The 20,637-nt window shown below is 34.1% G+C and overlaps 1 protein-coding gene across 2 annotated transcripts in view; it reads right to left on the reverse strand.

Annotated features, from left to right (window-relative positions):
* Positions 1-20,637, reverse strand: part of traf4a (tnf receptor-associated factor 4a) — a 101,487-nt gene that overhangs the window by 24,681 nt on the left and 56,169 nt on the right. The window contains exons 3-5 of one of the 2 annotated variants that reach the window (XM_056473578.1): positions 15,552-15,656; positions 13,937-14,098; positions 7,001-7,162 (exon numbers count right to left, since the gene is read on the reverse strand). The exons of the other annotated variant lie outside the window; for it this stretch is intronic. Coding sequence (XP_056329553.1) covers positions 7,001-7,162; positions 13,937-14,098; positions 15,552-15,656 — 429 coding nt within the window. The remainder of the gene's footprint in view (positions 1-7,000; positions 7,163-13,936; positions 14,099-15,551; positions 15,657-20,637) is intronic. 2 annotated transcript variants of the gene reach the window in all.

Raw genomic sequence — 20,637 nt, forward strand, 5'->3', positions numbered from 1 at the left:
GAGGAAACATACAATATTATTACAAAAAACCATCTCAGACCAATCATTCATTCATTAATCTGAAATTAAAGGGATGGCTCACCCAAAAAAATTTATTTACTCAGCATTTAATCATACTTGAGTGGTTATAAGGCTTTCCAGAATCCAAATTATTTATTTTGTGTGTTGAACACAAAAGAAGATATTTTGAAAAATTTCTAAATAGGGTATATGCCGAGCTAGTGTGTTTCCCATACTGATAAACTTCCGGTGACCTGTTATTGTGAGTTTTTTTCATTTTATACGATTCCTTTTACAGCATCGATGTTGTAATGTAAATCAAATACAATCAGTTAAACAGACTTTGGCTTCATTTAGTTGCTCAAGCGTAAACGAGACAAAAAGCAGTTTACTTGCACGTGCCCGTCAGAATCGCCAGGCTAGCGCAGAAGCTCCATTGAATATACTGGAGTAAAATAAATGCTCATATTATAAAGACATGGCAGGGGGAAATGTTATTTAATGCAGTGCTTCTTGTACAATCTGAGACCCTCTTTATATCAGATATCACTCAGCCAGTGGAGATCGCTGATTTTTAAAGAAAACAAACCTTAAACGTGCCGATTTTGCATTGGCATACAATTCACATTTCACAAATAGAATTTTTACTCTGAAAGTCAATGGTTACAGGTTTACAACATTCTTCAAAATATCAACCTCAGTCCTGACCAAAACTACTAAATTGTTTAGAAAATTACAGGATTTTAACTCTTTAATTGCCAAGTTCACAAATGATGTCACTGATTTGGTGAAAAACACACACAAAATGACGTATTTTCAATATAAATCTAATTGTGGACTATTTTTTATCACAGTCTACATTTATCTGATGCATTTTACAGCAGTTTAACTTATTTGATTGTTTTCATCCCTAACAGAGTGTATATATTGTTGAGTAAAAAAAAAAAACGCAAAGCATTTTCTCAAAATATGAGTCAAAATAAGTTGTCACCAAAAAATCATTCTGCTAGCTGACACACAGAAAAGGCTTTGTCCAACTTAAGACACAAACCCATCCCTGAGTGGATGAAAACATCCCCAACAGTACACAAGGGTTAGGTAGATGTAACAAAAACACATTATATTCACATTTCTAGCACAGACTTTAGGACTACCTTTTTGTAAATGGCTAACATTGAATATGCAAACTGAAACACTAAGCACATACGGCACTCCTGCCTTAGCAAGTACTTCCAAACATAAACTCTCTGCCCTTTATTCAGGATGAAGGTTAATTACGTAGCCTTTTAGTGACCCGCTTACAACATTGCCGAAAGGAGCTGAGCAAAAGATACAGTGAGGGGACGTGAAGAAGCACAAGAAGACATGAGATTTAACCCGGCTGTGAGGCGACCAGCTGAGAGGGCCGTCGTGCCTCATTAGCGAGGCCCCTCTGGCGGAGCGGGACGTCCAGAACAAGTGTCACCATGAAATATTCACTGGATAAATAATGGAAGTGAGTGCAGATAGTGCTGATGGGTGGTGTGTATGTGTGTGGTCCTACTGTACAGCACTGTTATTTACATAAAAATACAGCCAAAAAGACCATCTGTGGAAGCGTCCCGAGAGATGTGTTAATACTGCCTGTTACTGCCTACAGACGCCATTAAACTGTACTGATGAACATGATACTACAGTGTGGGCTGTACACATACTGTAAAGATGATTATTTAAGGTTTAAAAGAAATATTTTTGGAGTGTTTACTAGAAAATGTGATTAATGCATTACATTTTTTACTTGCCATTTTTTTGTAAATGTTGTGTGATTTTATACTGTCATGTTTTTTTACAATTTATTAAAACTATATATATTTAATGATTTTTACAAATATTTTATTCATAGTTTTAATTTGAGTTTAATAATTCAATTTGAGTTGAATTAATAATTTTTTATAAATTTTTAAGTATATTTAAATATTTGGTAAAAGAGCTGAAAATAATACAAAGTGATCATAACTCTTTATCTTCTTTAAGAATATATATATATATATATATATCTATTATATATATATAATATCTTCAAATCTTCCAAAAAAAAAAAAAAACAGAAAGCTGTCAAGTAAAAACAAAACAAAAAGAAACGAAATGAAATGAAACAGAACAAAACAATGTAAAAAAATCAATAAAAATAAAATGAAACAGAACAAAACAAAACCATTTAAAACAAAACAAAACAATTTAAAACACAACAAAACAATATAAAATAAAATGAAACGGAACAAAACAAAACAAAAAACAAAACAATATAAAATAAAACTAAATAAATTAAACAGAACATATATTATATATATATATATATATATATATATATATATATATATATATATATATATATATTATATATATATATATATATATATGACATAAAATAATCTGAAATGAACCAAAACTAAACAATTTAAAACAAAACAATATGAAAAACTGAAATGAAACAAAACAATTTAAAACAAAACAATTTAAACAAAACAAAACAAAACAAAAAAATTAAAACAAAACAATTTAAAACAAAACAATTTAAAACAAAACAAAACAAAACAAAACAAAACAATTTAAAACAAAACAAAACAATTAAAACAAAACAATTTAAAACAAAACAAAACAAAAATTTTAAAACAAAACAATTTAAAACAAAACAAAACAATTTAAAACAAAACAAACAAAACAATTTAAAACAAAACAATTTAAAACAAAACAAAACAATTTAAAACAAAACAAAACAAAACAATTAAAACAAAACAAAACAATTTAAAACAAAACAATTTAAAACAAAACAAAACAAAAAAATTTAAACAAAAAATTTAAAACAAAACAAAAATTTAAAACAAAACAAAACAATTTAAAAACAAAAAAAAAATTTAAAACAAACAAAACATTTAAAACAAAACAACAATTTAAAACAAAAACAAAACAATTTAAAACAAAACAAAAAATTTAAAACAAACAAAACAATTTAAAACAAAACAAAAAATTAAAAACAAAACAAAACAAAACAATTTAAACAAAACACTTTAAAACAAAACAAACAATTTAAAACAAAACAAAACAAAAATTTAAACAAAACAATTTAAAACAAAACAATTAAAACAAAACAATTTAAAACAAAACAAAACAAAATTTTAAAACAAACAATTTAAAACAAAACAAAACAAAACTATTTAAAACAAAACAAAACAAAACTATTTAAACAAAACAATTTAAAACAACAAAACAATTTAAAACAAAACAAAAAAAACAAAACAATTTAAAACAAAACAAAACAATTTAAAACAAAAACAATTTTAAACAAAACAAAACAAAAAAATTTAAAACAAAAAATTTAAAACAAAACAAAAAATTTAAAACAAACAAAACAATTTAAAACAAAACAAAAAATTTAAAACAAACAAAACAATTTAAAACAAACCAAAAAATTTAAAACAAAACAAAACAATTTAAAACAAAACAAAAAATTTTAAACAAAACAAACAATTTAAAACAAAACAAAAAATTTAAAACAAAACAAAACAAAACAATTTAAAACTAAACAATTTAAAACAAAACAAAACAATTTAAAACAAAACAAAACAAAAAAATTTAAACAAAACAATTTAAAACAAAACAATTAAAACAAACAATTTAAAACAAAACAAAACAAAAATTTTAAAACAAAACAATTAAAACAAAACAAAACAAAACAATTTAAAACAAAACAAAACAAAACTATTTAAAACAAAACAATTTAAAACAAAACAAAACAATTTAAAAAAAAACAAAAACAAAACAATTTAAAACAAAACAAAACAATTTAAAAAAACAAAACAAAACAATTTAAAACAAAACAAAACAAAACAATTTAAAACAAACAATTTTAAACAAAACAAAACAAAAAAATTTAAAACAAAAAATTTAAAACAAAACAAAAAATATAAAACAAAACAAAAAATTTAAAACAAAACAAAACAATTTAAAACAAAACAAAAAATTTAAAACAAAACAAAACAATTTAAAACAAAACAAAAAATTTAAAACAAAACAAAACAATTTAAAACAAAACAAAAAATTTAAAACAAACAAAACAAAACAATTTAAAACAAAACAATTTAAAACAAAACAAACAATTTAAAACAAAACAAAACAACAACACAAAACAACACAACACAACCCCAAAAAACAAGACAACACAAAACACAAAACACAAAACACACAAGACACACAAACAAACAAGACGGAGTTTATCGAGGTAAAAGTCAGAGATAATGGTTTATTAGTAGCAAGAATTGTTCCGTAAAATTAAGTGTAAACTAATTTTTATAATATTTTCTCATCTGCTTTAGAATCGAGGTTGTTTGTGGTTATTTGGTGTCTTACGCCATTTTATACAACAAATATTTTGGCTGTATGTTTACATGATAACTTTTTCTAAACAATCTTTCGCCATTTTTGGGCAAAAAAGGCCAAAAATGCTGTATTACGCATACCAGGCCAAAATTTCTGGTCGGTTGCTTGGCGCTTTTGACTATATAATTGTTTGTGTCTAAATGTGTGTAAGATACTGTATGTCTTCACTTTGGTTGTATTGTAAAGTAAAATCCACTCTTTGCTGATGAAACATTAGCAAACACGAGCAAAAACAACACAACCACATATTCCACCATTGTTGGTTATGTTTGTTTGTGCCTGCCTTTATCATACACTCCACTAAACACATATTATTCATGTGCATGATGTCATCGTTTTCAAAGACTTTCATTTTGGGTGGTTACGTGACCACAATGTGAAGACGATGTGTCTTTTTTCAAAAATGGTCACTTTGAAATGAGTTTTCAAACATATGCATTATCAGTCCCAAAAAATAACAGGTAAAACTTACAAAACGTTAGCTGTTTTTGCTGAAAATGTCATATAAATGGCCAAGAGTGTCTGCACTCATGTTCCTGCGCCTCAGCTGATACAGCGTGACACTAGAAAGGCTGAAGTCACAGGTTCAGATGCCAGGAAACACGCACTGACAGATGCTCAGCATTTGTATTGAGGAGTAGGCCAAATATTAGTCATAAAGTAGGAAATGGCGCACCAAATACATGTGAAATATGAATCCTACTCTGTGTGAGAAAATGAGAACAACTTTTCTTTTGGTTTGGAAATCTACAAGTGCTTACAGAAGCTGTATTCTAAGATATCATGCGCTCTTAGCATGAAGGATGTTCCAAAATGTAGGTGACTTAATTAGGTCACACTTTATTTTGATGGTCCGTTTGTTGGATTTAAGTTACATTGCATCTACATGTCAACTAATTCTCTACCTAACCTCTCGAAAACCCTAAGTGTTAGGTTGGAGTTAGGGTTAGTGTAAGTTGACATGTACGTGCAAAGTTTTTATAGTCAGTTAAATGTCAGTATCAACAGTTATTAAGCAGACAGTCTACTAATACTCAAATGGACCATCAAAATAAAGTGTTAATGTTAAAGTCTTAATTATCCCACCTGCCTATATTAGACCAAATGACATTACGTTAAGTGACATCCAAGAGAGAGGACAAGGTTTGAAAAATGTAGATTCTAAAGCTGTTCAGCAACAAAAAGTATCTTTAAATCTGGTCCTCCAACTGATTTCACAACTTAAAATGGCAATTTTGGTAATTTAGTCTTATTTTGCACTGGAAATTTTGTTAATAGCCAAAAACACATTAAATGGGTCAAAATATAGATATTTTATATCAAAAGTCTTAGAATATTACATAAATATCATATTTTATGAAATATTCTGTTAATTTCCTGGCAAAAGAATCTGTTAACACCAAAAAGCAGTGTATTTTCACAATGGCTAGAATGTCTGTAGTCATATCTGCCTTGCAAGCAGTTCCATGATGCAGAAACAGACAGCAAACATTAAAAAAATCCAAATAAAATCCAAAAAAAAGGGTCTTTAATCATCAACTGTAACAATTTAGTGCCATTTCAAAGCCTACCCACAAAATGAATACAAAATATAAATAAAACTGTATATAATAAATATAAAAAATATATAAATATAAAAATATTAGAAATCTTCATTGCTAAGCTCTTCATTTATGTAACTTTAAAGGTGATTTTCCCAGCATTTTAATTTTAAAGTTCTCGATTAAACATTGTCCTGTCCTAACAAACAAAACATCAATGGAAAGTGTTTTTTTTTTTTTATATTATTCAGCTTTAAGGTGATATATACATCTTAATTTCCAAAAATGTACACTTTTGACATTTTACCTTTATTCATTAATTCTTTGATTACAGTTACCTAATAAATATTACTTTCGAAATTGCCAAACGGTTAACATACTTCAATCAGTTTAATCCATGTTTTAAAATGCAGATAAATATAGCATTAAATAAACTGATAAATCATTGCAACATACTTGTGTGTAATCAAATGCACAGCCTGTGTATCTGTGTTCATACAGTAGCTGGCTTTCAGCATTCTGTTAGCTTAGCGACATGCTAACATTCAATCCATTCAAAATCAACAACAAACTACAAAAAATGAGTCACAACACACCACCCGTGGATCTAATTCACAGAACTGGTCCCATCTGAATCCCTATGACAGATGTATGAAGACAGCGCACCATGTTTTGGAAAACGGCTAGCATGTCTATTAGCCAGGCAGCTGAATCTCCCAGTGTTTCCAGCATGTATACCTCTATGTGTGAATGCAGGTGTTATGAAAAGAAGCGAGGCCAGCCCAAGCTGTGGTTGGCACCAAACCCACAATCAAGTTTGAAAGCCAGCGTTTATGTAGTCAGAGGCTCATTGCCATCCGCCCTGCGCAGCCTCAAAACCCCTTTTAATTCGAAACTGAGCGGCTACTGTTCCCTCAGCACCCGACAGGAATAAAAGTCAACAAGCAAACACTATTAGCGTCCGGTTTTGTGTGGTACTAATGCCAGGCCACAGCTGAGGAGTGTAGAAATGAGGTACAGTGGTTTGCTTGATTGTCACTCACCTGGATTGTGTCGTACACAAACTCTTTGCCGCAGTATTTGCAGGGCTGTGTGCGTTTGGGACACTCCGTCATGGTGTGTTGGGACAGGAGTCTCCGCATCATTCTTGCGCCACACTTGTTTTCGCAGTAAACACTCTCCTGCGGACAGATGCCCTGGTGGTTCTGAGGGATAGAAAAGAGATGGAGATGTCAGAGAGTCAGTCAAGTCACAATATTCTCAATAGAGCTTTATACAATGCAAACTGTATTAAAAAACTGCTTTACACAGAAAAGTTGAAAAGTTGACAATCATGTTTAACAATCAGTTTATTAGGTGATATAATAATGTGATATATAGCAATATATGTTCATATATAAATTCATGTTTGGATTTTCAGCCAGATCACATGAGGAAACATAACTATTTTATTTATTTATTCATATTGTATTGTCAGAAAAGTGGCTAACCTAATCTGCTTTGGGGGATGAGTAAATTGTACTAAAATGTACAAATGAGTTTGTACAAATTAATACAAATTAGCCACTAAGTTATGAATTACTGTGGGAGTAAGTTGAGATTTCACATATACAGTATAATATATACATCGAGGAAAATAAGTATTTAGCACGTCACCACTGTTCTCAGAAAACATATTTCTAAAGGTGCCGTTGACATGAAATTTTCACTGGTTGTTGTTAGCAACTCAAGAAATTCATATATGCAAAGAAAACAAATGTGAATAGTTTACAAATTAAGCTAAGAGTAATTAAGTGAAATGACACAGGGAAAAAGTATTGAACACATGAAGGTGGTGTAGAAAGGCAGTGAAAGCCCAGACAGCAGCTGAAATATCTCAGTAGTTCTTCAGCAACCCTCTGCCCTTCGTCATTGTAAATTAACATTAGCTGGTTCAGTCCAACATCTACATTATCAAAGCACGATGAAGATGAAACCAGGGTGGACATTTCAGCAAGACAATTATCCAAACACAGCCAAGGAAACTCTCAAATGCTTTCAGAGAAAGAAAATCAAGCTGTAGAATGGCCCAGCCAATCACCTGACTTGAATCCAATAGAGAATACAAAATAAAGATCAGATTTTATAGACGAGACTCACAGAACCATAACGATTTTATGCTCTGTTGAAACTCACACCTGAGTAATTCATGTGACTTCATTTGCCATATGAGAGGCGTCTTTAAGCTGCCATTACCAAAAAAGCCTTTTATCTAAAGTTTTAAATACATTTCAGTAGTTCAGTACTTTCTTCTCGTGTCATTTCAGTTATTACACAACTCAATTTCCAGATTTTTTGGGTTGTTTTATCTTTATGTTTGTATTGTTTGAGTTTTTACCAAAATCTGGTTCAATTCCATGCCAACAGCTCCTTTAGAAAAATTATTCCCAGGAAAAACCTTGTGTGTTCAATTCTTATTTTCCCAACTCTATGTGAAACATATATTTCAAAATGTTGCAAAAATGTCCTTTTACATTTATTTTTTCAACCATTGGGATTACAAATATGTACATATATGTTCAAATATGTTAGATATAATTTTATACATATGTTCATATATGACACACATCAATTTCCAAATGAGCATTCAGTTTTTCAGAGTGTCAGTGTTGTTTTTATGCAGGGTAATAAGATATATCAGAGTGGAATACAAATTATTAGATATTAATACAATAAACATTAATCATTTAACTGTGTTTTTACTCCAGTTCACCAAAATATAAACAAACTAATAGTTTTTATAATGCTTCCTTAGTTGTTTGATTACATTAGGAAATTACAGACGTTTAGTATTACAAGTTTTTTATGTTATTTTGAAATATGCAAATATGTATTTCTAGCACGAAACCCTGATTCACTGTATGAATTTACAAATCTGTGCTTCTTTGTTTGATATATTAGAATCAGGGGTTTTGAATCAGGCATATTATGCAATATCTTTCTGTAAATACCTTCAAAACAGATAAAATAGAAAATATAGAATAAAAAACATGAAGTCTGGTAGAAGTGGAGATTTATAAAAAAAAAAGCTTTTATAAACATGTATTAAAACTAAAATGTACAGACACCAATTGATAAAGTCATGCATTGCTTTCTATGATTTGGACTTTATGGACAGCCAAAATCTCCAAATTGATAGGTGCTAGAACAGCAAAGAGTCTGGTCACACTTTACAGTTGTCGCTATTATTAAATCATTAACTATGACTTTTGCCTCTATAATCTTCAAATTTGTTGCTTATTAATTGTTATTAAGGAGGTAGTTAGGTTTATGCATTAGGGTTGGGCATGTAAAATAAAATCATACAGAACGTGTTTTATAAGTACAAATAAACAGCCAATATCTTAATAATAGACAGGTAACAAGCTACTAGTTAATCAGAAGAATTGGTACCTGGTAAAGTCATAACAAGGAAAAGTCCTTTACCAAGGAATTGGTAAAGTCATACCAAAAAGCCACACCAAGATTTTTTAAAGAGCTGAAATACAGGACAAAACATGTTTTTTTCCATAATCAGTCAGGACACCAAAAATAAAACTGAAAAACAAGATATCTGGTCACCCAAGACTTTTTGTAACTACTGTAACTCCAACTCACATTGACTAGAATCTGTTAACACAGTCAAGCAGTGTACTCTCGCCATGACTAGAATGTCTGTGCAGTCACATCAAGCAGTTCCATGACGCAGAAACAGACAGCAAACATCAAAAAATCCAAATAAAATCACAAACTGTAACAATTTAGCACAATTTCAAAGCCTACCCACAAAACACAAAAGAAAGATGCCTATAAAATGCTTAAAAGGCTATTTTGTATATTGTGAGGTTGGTGTCGCGTGTATAAAAATAGGAGTGGCACTATATTAGCGAACGACCACAGTTCTTGTGCTACTATGAGTTCAAGCTGCTAGTTTGCCAATTACAAATTCTTAGACTTCACACATTGCAGAATTACACCACAGTGAGAAGCACACAAGCCTTTTTCTTCATGTTGCAGTGCTCAACACAGAGCAAATACTGACTGGTACACATAAAAGAGCTAATATGATAATGAATTAAAGATAAAGTACAGAAAAGTAAAGAAAACACAAAGAAAAAGTAATATTTTTTCTGTTAACTAGGAAGAATATAATCTCTGTAGCCATTGATGGTGATTCTGTGTTTTGTTGTTCATGATAATCTTCACAAATACAACCGATTTGAAGCCTAAAAATGACTGCTCCATGATAAACTTGACTACAGCATCACCACCATTAAGTTTTACTATTTCAAAATCTCTAAATTGGAAATATTGAATAGCATGGACTCAATCACATGAGAACGTGTGGTGCTACATATTGAGGCTGAGAAAAGATCATAATGCTGCAGACAAAGGCAATTAGTAAATGGCTTTTTTGGCTTTTGGCCAATAGAGAAAACTAGTCTAAATTATGAACTGAAAAAAGGCTATGCTGCTTTCAAAATCAAGTCAGCCGTTCTCTCACTTCAACTTTCACACAGGACACAGAAAGCACTGTGCTATAGAAGCCATTCATTTAAATGACTTGTGACAAAGACAAGGAAGGTTTGTTGCAAAACAGAAAGAGCAGCGGATCGTATCGTTGACTAGCTTGCACACATGCTGTAGTCAAAGTTTAAGAGAGCTCAATAGTCCACTCAGTGAAGCATGTAGTTAGGGCTGGGCTATTAATCGAAAAGTAATCGAAATCAACATTCAGAACTTATAATCTATCAAATTTTCCAGGATCATTTTTTCAACTACTTTCCGTGTCACGTGACCCCCACTCTGTTAAAGGCTGTGGTTGATTTTTTCTTTCTACTGTGGCCACTTTGCAGCCACATCTGATCTTTGGTCAAGTATGATGATGGACTCATTCTTGAGCCTTACTTTGCACTACATTGACAACGATTGCAAGCTGCACCAGAGATGCCTTTAGATGGAATATAAAACTTGTCAGTGAACTATGAGGGCAAAAAAAGTATAAATAAAATAATTGTTCATTAATCATAATCGAGTTAAAGTGTTCAACTAATCGAGATTTTGATTTAACGCCAAATCGCGAGCCCTATGTACTGCACATGCTAACAAGAAAAGCAAAGTCCGCTCAAATAATGCACCGACATGAGGATATTTCTTTGTAGTACAAAGCTTATTATTAAGAGACCGCAACTGGACCCCAGCAACTTAGCTAATTATAGGCCTATTTCAAACCTTCCATTTATGTCTAAAATACTAGAAAAAGTTGTTTCTGCTCAATTATACTCATTTCTGCAGACGAACAATGTTTTTGAAGTGTTTCAGTCAGGTTTTAGGGCTCATCACAGCACAGGAACCGCATTAGTGAAAATAACCAATGATCTACACTTAGCTGCTGACCAAGGGTGCATCTCGCTATTAGTTTTACTCGATCTTAGTGCAGAATTCGACACCATTGACCACAGTACCCTCATAAATCGCTTAAAGTCTACAGGTGTCCAGGGACAGGCTCTACAATGGTTTAAGTCATACTTAACTGACCAATACCAGTTTGTGAATAATAATGGACAGCCTTCACAAGTCAGCCCAGTAAAGTATGGGGTGCCTCAAGGATCAGTTTTAGGCCCTTTGCTGTTTACAATACACATGCTACCCCTGGAAGACATTATTAGAAGACATGGGATCAGCTTTCACTGCTATGCAGATGATACTCAAGTATATATTTCAACTAAACCTGATGAGATGTCTGAACTATCTAAGCTAACGGAGTGTATTAAAGATGTTAAAGACTGGATGACCAACAAATTTCTTCTCTTAAACTCAGACAAAACAGAATTATTACTTGTTGGGCCTAATTCCTGTACACAGCAGATCTCACAACCTGACCTACAATTAGAGGGATACAAAGTTAGCGTTAGCTCTACTATAAAAGATCTGGGTGTCATTTTGGACAGCAATTTAACTTTTGAAAATCATATCTCCCACGTCACAAAAACTGCTTTCTTTCATCTAAGAAATATCACTAAGTTACGAAGTATGCTATCCATCCCAGATGCAGAAAAGCTAGTCCATGCTCTTATGACTTCTAGGCTGGACTACTGTAATGCACTGTTTGCTGGCTGCCCAGCATCCTCTATTAACAACTTCAATTAGTACAAAATGCAGCTGCCAGAGTTCTTACCAGGTCTAGAAAATATGATCATATCACCCCAATTTTATCCTCCTTACACTGGCTGCCTGTTGAGTTCCGTATTGATTATAAAATGTTGCTTCTTACCTATAAAGCTTTAAATAATCTAGCTCCTGTTTATCTAACCAACCTTCTGTCTCGCTACAATCCAACCCGCTCTTTAAGATCTCAAAACTAAGGCTTCTGATAGTACCTAGAATAGCTAAGTCGAGTAAAGGAGGTAGAGCCTTCTTATTTATGGCTCCTAAACTCTGGAATAGCCTTCTTGATAACGTCCGAGGCTCAGGCACACTCTCCCAATTCAAAACTAGATTAAAGACCTATCTTTTTAGTAAAGCATACACTCAGTGCATCACTTAGCAGGTTTCCACACAGGTTTCTGTATCTTGTTTATATTCACTATGAACAGCAGCTACGCTAATTATTCTCTATTTCCACTTGGGGATACTCTCTCTGAGGCCCTCAGACTATGCAGAGTCACTGATTCGATCCAAGACCAACGACGAGATGATCCCAAGGTTTCTATATCCTGGACCAGGCCGTAGCAGCTACTGTGGTGGTCATGGAGGAGTGGAAAACAGAGATTGATTCCTGTGATGCTCAAGGGACAGACAAGTCTTCACCGAGGCCAGCTTCCAGCCTCCGCCGCTGAGACTGCAGCTCAGCACAAGACGTTTGGACAGCGGAGAAATTAAAATGGTCGTACCCAATTGAGTCTGGTTTCTCTCAAGGTTTTTTTTCTTCACTTCGCCAATTAGTGAAGTTTTTTTCCCTCTCCGCTGTCGCCACTGGCTTGCATGGTTTGGAATCGGTAGAGCTCCGCAGCGTTGGATTTGCTCTTCAGTGTTTGGACTCTCAGTAGTGATTATTAAACCACACTGAACTGAGCTAAACTGAACTGAACTTAAACACTACAAACTGAACTACACTGTTCCAATTTACTTTGAGCTTTTATGTGAAGCTGCTTTGACACAATCTACACTGTCAAAGCGCTATACAAATAAAGGTGAATTGAACTGAATACACGTGTAACTGCTGCTTGCAATAGCACTACTGTGTCGTCAGGTAAACGCTGGTAAAAAAACACCTCTCTCGAATGTGTTTTTTATTGGCTTGTGTTTTTTTAAATCTGTGTGACTTAAGTTACTGAGTTAAATTTAAAAATTCTTACAAAATAACTTAAGATTTCTTTACTTTGCAATAAATCATTATTTGAGTTATTATTGAGGTTCTATTAACTATAGCACACTATACGCCTGTGGCTTCTCCACGCTGGAAGGGGATTGTCTGTTGATATAATTATAGCTAGCGTCACGTCATTCATAAGGATGGGTGTTGGTACTTGCGTGCTTAGAAATCATAGCAGGGATTGAACTTGAAGGGATAGTTCACCAAAAAATGAAAGTGGTTCTAAACTTTGATGAATTTATTTCTTCTATTGAACAGAAAACAAGATATTCTGAAAAATGTTGGAAACAAAGCAGCCACTGATCCTCATAGTAGGAACAAAAAATACTATGGAAGTTACTGGCAGTTTTTTCCAGCATTCCTCAGAATATCTTCCTTTGCGTTCAACCAAAAGAAACTCAAACAGTAATAAATAATTACTACAAAGTGGTTTCGGGTGGATTGGCCAAGTGCATACAGGTTTTTTGGTTAAGGCATCAGCCCAAAATTTTAATTTCAGTGCATCCCTAGAGCTCTAGAAACTATAAAAAGTTCCTCTAGTCCAAAAACCCCTAATTCTATAGCACTCTATTACTATGGTATTCACCTCATAGGCCTCTCCTGTGAACTCGCTCCCGCAGAACTCGCACTTGACCTTGCGTTTGGGACAGTCGTGCTGCAGGTGTTCGGGCAAGTCTCTGCGCGTCAGCTTGACGGAGCAGCGGTTTGGGCAGGGGATCACATTGAATGCGCAGGTCGAGAAGTGGCTCTAGGGGTGGGAAAAAAACATAGCACATTCAAACAAATCACCTCGACACAAAATATTCTAGCAGTAGCTACATTAGAAGACCAAAGTATGTATTGATGATTTTAAATGTTTAAGATATACACTACCTGACAAAAGTCTTGTCACCTATCCAAGTTTTAGGAACAACAAATAATAACTTGACTTCTAGTTGATCATTTGGCATCAAAAGTTGCTTATATGAAAGACAAAGCCCTCTAGATTATGCTTATTTTACCTAAATAAAATATGATCATGCCTTGATTTCTAATTGTTTAATTAAGACAGTAAGGTCTGACTTTGCTTAGACAAAAGTCTTGTCACGTAACAGAAATAATGTACAGTATAGAATATAAAGTCATGGTGCAGTGCATAAGAATTTATATTGTGTATGACTCCCATGAGCTTGGAGGACAGCATCCATACATCTCTGCAATGACTCAAATAACTTATTAATAAAGTCATCTGGAATGGCAAAGAAAGATTCATGCAGGACTCCCGAGTTCATCAACATTCTTTGGATTCATCTTAATGCCTTCTCCATCTTACCTCAGACATGCTCAATAATGTTTACCTCTGGCGACTGGGCTGGCCAATCTTGGAGCATCCTTGACCTTCTTTGCTTTCAGGAACTTTGATGTGGAGGCTGAAGTTTGAGAAGGAGCACTATCCTGCTGAAGAATCTGCTGTTCCCTGCGGTTTGTAATGTAATGGGCAGCCCAAATGTCTTGCTACCTCAGGCTGTTGATGTTGCCATCCACTCTGCAGATGTGTCGCACAGCTCTACACTGAATGCAACCCCAAACCATGATTTTTCCTTCACCAAACTTGACTGATTTCTGTGAGAATCTTGGCTCCATTCGGGTTCCAGTTGGTCTGCAGTATTTGTGATAATTGACATGCAGTTCAACAGATGATTCACTGGAAAAATCGACCTTCTGCTTCACTTTTCCAAATGATCAACTAGAAGTTAAGTTATATTTGTTGCTCTTACAAGTGGGATTGACGACAAGACTTGACAGGTAGTGTATGAAAAAAAATCTCTCACAATAAGAATTACTTCCACGACAATAATGATTATAAAACTGGAACTGGTATAGTTCAGAGTTGTACAAAGCAACAAAGAAATGTCTGTGCAGTGACTATATGTACTACAGTGCAGTACATTATTACTGACATATTTTTACTCCAAAATAATGTTACAGATAGCAGTAAAAGCATATGTGGCGTTTATTTGTAACTAGCTTCCTCTGTAAATGGAATAGCTATGACATCATGTTCATTGAAATCATTAACGCAATAAATACCAGAAAATAATGTGATATTGTTTTACGCCCATATCACCCATCCCTAGCCAACACAACCCTCGAAAAGCAAACATCAAAAAAAAACACCCAAGCCAAGCATATGTGGCCTCAGAGATGAAAAGCATGATTACCTGTAGCTGTTTCATCTGACCGGTCCAGCGGCAGCCCTCTTCACTGTGAATACAGCGGATGGGCAGCGCCAGTATCTGCTGCTCCAGCTCAGGGTCAGGATAGATCTATAACACAGCGTTACACCAAGGACACATTAATCAGAGCTGTCTCCTCTCTTAAAACACTCATGGATTAGGCACTCAAGGACAGGACAGAGGTCTGGGTTTAAACGTTCACTTATTAACTATGGCACACTATACGCCTGTGGCTTCTCCCACGCTGGAAGGGGATTGTCTGTTGATATAATTATAGCTAGCGTCACGCCATTCATAAAGATGGGTGTTAGTACTTGAGTGCTTAGAAATTACAGCAGGGATTGATCTTAAAGGGATAGTTGACCAAAAAATGAAGTGGTTCTAAATGTTAATGAATTGATATCTTATAACACTAAAGATAGATTAGTGTAGAAGATATTCTGAAGAATGTTGGGGGGAAAAGCAGCCACTGATCTTATTAGTTGGAACTAAAAAAATACTGTGGAAGTCACTGGCAGTTTTTCCAGCATTCTTCAGAATATCTTATTTTGTGTTCAACTGAAACACAAGGGTTAAGAACAAGGCTTTTTGGTGATGGCAGCTTAAAGACGCCTCACATATGGAGAATGAAGTCGCATGAATTGCTCAGGAGTGATTGACTTTAACCAAGGGTAAAAATCTTGACGTTTCTGTAGGTCTCGTCTATCAAATCTGATCTTTATTTTGTATTCTCTATTGGATTCAAGTCAGGTGATTGGCTGGGCCAATCTACAGCTTGAATTTCTTTCTCTGAAAGCATAGTTTCAGTTAAAAACACAGGTTAAAAACATGTTGAGGAGGTGTAAATGATGGGGATTTAGTTTTTCCATTATTGGCTGAACTATTCCTTTAAAACACAATTATTGTGTAACATGGACGTTTCAGCGAGACAATGATCCAAAACCAGCCAAAGAAACTCTCAAATGGTTTCAAAGGAAGAAAATGGTAGCTGTAGAATGGCCCAGTCAATCACCTGACTTTATCATGTTACACAATAATTGTGTTTTAAAGGAATAGTTCAGCCAATAATGGAAAAACTAAATCCCCATCATTTACACCTCCTCAACTTGTTCTTAATCTGTGTTTTTAACTGGAACTATGCTTTCAGAGAAAGAAATTCAAGCTGTAGAATGGCCCAGCCAATCACCTGACTTGAATCCAATAGAGAATACAAAATAAAGATCAGATTTGATAGACAAGACCCACAGAAACGTCAAGATTTTTACAATCTGTTGAAGTCTGAAAAAAAAAATTCCACCTGAGCAGTTAATGGGACTTCATTCTCCATATGAGAGGCGTCTCATATGGTATTAAATACATTTCAGTAGTTCAGTACTTTATCATTGTGTCATTTTATTGTTTATTACACAGAACTCATTTTTCAGATTTTGTTTTGTTTTATTTTTATGTTTGTATTGTTCGGGTTTTTTTTACCAACATCTGGCTCAATTCCATGTCAACAGCTCCTTTAGAAATAATATTCCCAGGAAAAAAATGACATGTTCAATACTTATTTCCCCCACCGCATACAAAATGCTTACTCATGTAAATGGACCAAAGACATAATATATAGCAATTTTTGCATTAAATCTGTTAAATATTGTGTCTTATTAAATAGCAATGATGCAACACTGTGAAACTGAATTTAGAGAGATGAGCAAAAGAATAATGCTTTGTCAAAAACACAGATACATTATGTAAGCTGCATGACCTCAGCTGGTGTTCTGTAAAACGAGTGCGTACACGTGCATATGTGTGTACATCTAGCGGCTACTGCATCTTCCCTTCATCCATAAAGTCGATGAAGGATGAGCAGTTCCCCATCCAATCAGCCCAAATCCCCAGCCTGTGGGATTTACATACACACACAGATCTGCCGGAATATGACTGAGCACATCAGACCCTGCAGACGTGGATGTTCGCTATCCATGTCACCCAGTATAGAGCCACATACACACAAACACATACTTATTTTCATTGACAGATTTTTGTGAAGGTCAATGGGTACAGTTTCCAACATTTTTCTTTCGAGTTTAATAGAAGAGATAAACAGATTTGATTTGTTAGTTATAATATGTTAGTCTTAAGGTTCTTTAAAAAGTGTGCTCTAAAGCAGTGACAAAATTCACATTTAGATATAAGTATTCAAAACGTTTCACTTTCCTGCTATAAAGTCAAGACCTCACAATGCACTTCAGCTTTTCTTCAGATCTTCTGACCAATCAGATGTTCTTTGGTGTTTAAATTGTTCCACCTACAAGCTAAAGCTTATAATCAGTCACTTAAGATGCCATACTGCCATAGACATGATGATTTGTAAATGTAAAAAGTAATATAAATAACTACATCATGAGTAGATGGATAGTTTGTAGTTGGCATCTCTACTTTACAGATTGATCAAAAAGTTTCACACATCACAATCTCACAGCAAATCGTAACTTTTTGTTTTAGTGGCTAATTCATATGAATTCGTATGATCTTATTCGTACAATTTGGGATTATATTCTCATCCCCCTATGATTGTTGGGTTTAGGGGGAGGGTTAAGTGCAACATCTCCTTTATAAAATCATGCATTTTCGTACGAATTCATATGAATTAGCCACTAAACTTACAAAACGTGAAATAGTTACGTTTCCTCATGAGATCAGGCTGGTTTCACAGGTTGCAGATCAGTGTCTGTGCTCTTATTGGCTGTTGCTGCTCATTTAGATAAGTTTGCTATGTTTCGTTTTGCTGCCATTAATCCTCAGCCCCTTTCATGCAAAAGTGGGTGAATTACCAATAAACTGTCAGAGGTTTCTGATGTCCATCACTGAAAATTTCCTTTAAATACTGTAGTTTAGCTTCAAAATGGTAATTAATTGATAAATTTTTTCCCCGTTAACATCTATTATATTTCATGTGCTTAAAATGATTTAAGTTTTAATGTAGTTTTACTTAACTATAAGAAATCTACATGAAAGTACCCGAATACAAATAAATACTGTGTAATAACAAAAAACATGATATTTCGATTGTATTGCTTAAATGTAATTTGGAACTTATATGTGGACTCCAGGATTTTATGAGCTCAGGCTGCAACCCAGTACTGGGAAACACCTATACACTCTCACATTCACACACACACTCAAACACTACGGCCAATTTAGTTGATTCAATTCACCTATAGCACATGTCTTTGGACTGTGGGGGAAACTGGAGCACACAGAGGAAACCCACGCCAACACAGGGAGAACATGCAAACTCAACACAGAAATGCCAACTGGCCCAGCCGGGACTCAAACCAGTGACATTCTTGCTGTGAGGCGACGGTGCTAACCACTGAGCCACCGTGTCACCCCAATGTAGTTATTAAACTATTTTAATAAGAAAAAAATAAGCACAATGTGCACAAAACAAACATATATTTTTTGAGCAGTTTCATTGAGTTACTTTTATAGTACAAAAGAAAACCATAAGTAATGGGTAAATTAACAAGTAAATAAATAAAATGTAACAGTTATAATAATGCGGCTGTTCACTATATAACTTTGTGAGAGTAGGAGGATGGAATGGGATGAGAAATGTAAGGTGAACCCAGCCTCAAACAGGCAGAGACAGGCAGTGATCTGCGGCCCTGCGGGGGTGATGGGTAATCTGTGGGCGACTCGCAGGTCTTTAAAATGACTGCCTGTGCAATAATTGTGTGTGTTGTGTGTGTGTTCAGGATCGTGAGCATCAGACGTAGTAGAGTAAAGTAGAGTAGAGTTTTCCCCCCTGACTTCATGCAAATCACAGTTTCAGTGGATTAGTGCACTAAAGCTCTTTCCAACACAGAACAGGTTTAAGTTGGTGCATGTGCCTTCCTGAAGCGTGTCAACACACTGCAGCAGAGCATGACTCACATATTACCACGGTTTGCTTACAAATAGGTAAAAGGTCTGAAATTTGCACACTTTCGACAAAATAAAAAGTCGGTTTCATTTAAAGATCCCTTTGAAATGTGCAGCTTTGTTCAATGTGTGATGTCATTTCAACTGAATACAGGGCATGATGTTTCAAGTAGCTCCGCCCTCTTTTTGAAAATAGCCAATGGCGTTTTGTTTATGTTACAGCTCTGCCAGTCAGAGTGGTGGAGCTAATGCGCATCTGTTACTCATGACAGCAGTGTACAACAGCCTGTCTGCTGCTTCTCTGCTTTAAATGACAGCATTCATGGTTATTTTTGAAGATCTGCTACATTTTGTGATCTGTGCTGAATCTCTGAACCCAGGGCTTCTGCAGGTTTCACCAAGCTGACATTAAGACATTTTTAAGCCCATTATGAATGGAATTTTAGACTCATATAGGGCTAAACGCTAAGGAGTTTTTCTAATGGCCCAGATGGAAAATAATTTTATTTGCCCCATCAAAAAATGATTATAATTTAATACATTTAATAATACAATAATAAAAAAATAAATTAGCTGTAACCCAGTACTGGGAAAGTTCTTAACATTTTACTTACATTATTTTACATTAAAATGTCAGAGTAATGATAACGTTTTGAATGTGTAATTTTCATCAATTTAGACCATTTTCATCACATTCAAAAGGCTTTAATAAAATTCATTTGATTGAATACTGGTAAAATTCAAATGCAGTTTCTGAAATATTGATACGTGTTTTTAAGATTCTGGGACGCTTTTGAAACTTGCCAGTGTAAACACGAGTGTGAAAAAACGTGCGAACCGAACCGTGCCATGCCATGCAGTGGAAAAACATCTTAAGTGACTGATTATCAGCTTCAGCTTGTAGGTGGAACAATTTAAACTAAAGAGCTCTTAATCGAAGTGCATGGTGAGGTCTTGACTCTAATAGCAGGAAAGAGAAACGTTTTGAATGCTTATATTTTCTAAATGTGAATCTTGTCACTGCTTCAAACACACTTTTTAAAAGAACCTTAAGACAAACATATGTAACTAACAAATCAAATCTGTTTATCTCTTCTTTTAAACTCGAAAGAAAAATGTTGGAAACTACCAATGGACATTACAGTGTAGGTTAAAAAAA

This window comes from Danio aesculapii, chromosome 15 (assembly GCF_903798145.1).
Source record: "Danio aesculapii chromosome 15, fDanAes4.1, whole genome shotgun sequence".
In the NCBI taxonomy this organism is placed as follows: domain Eukaryota; kingdom Metazoa; phylum Chordata; class Actinopteri; order Cypriniformes; family Danionidae; genus Danio; species Danio aesculapii.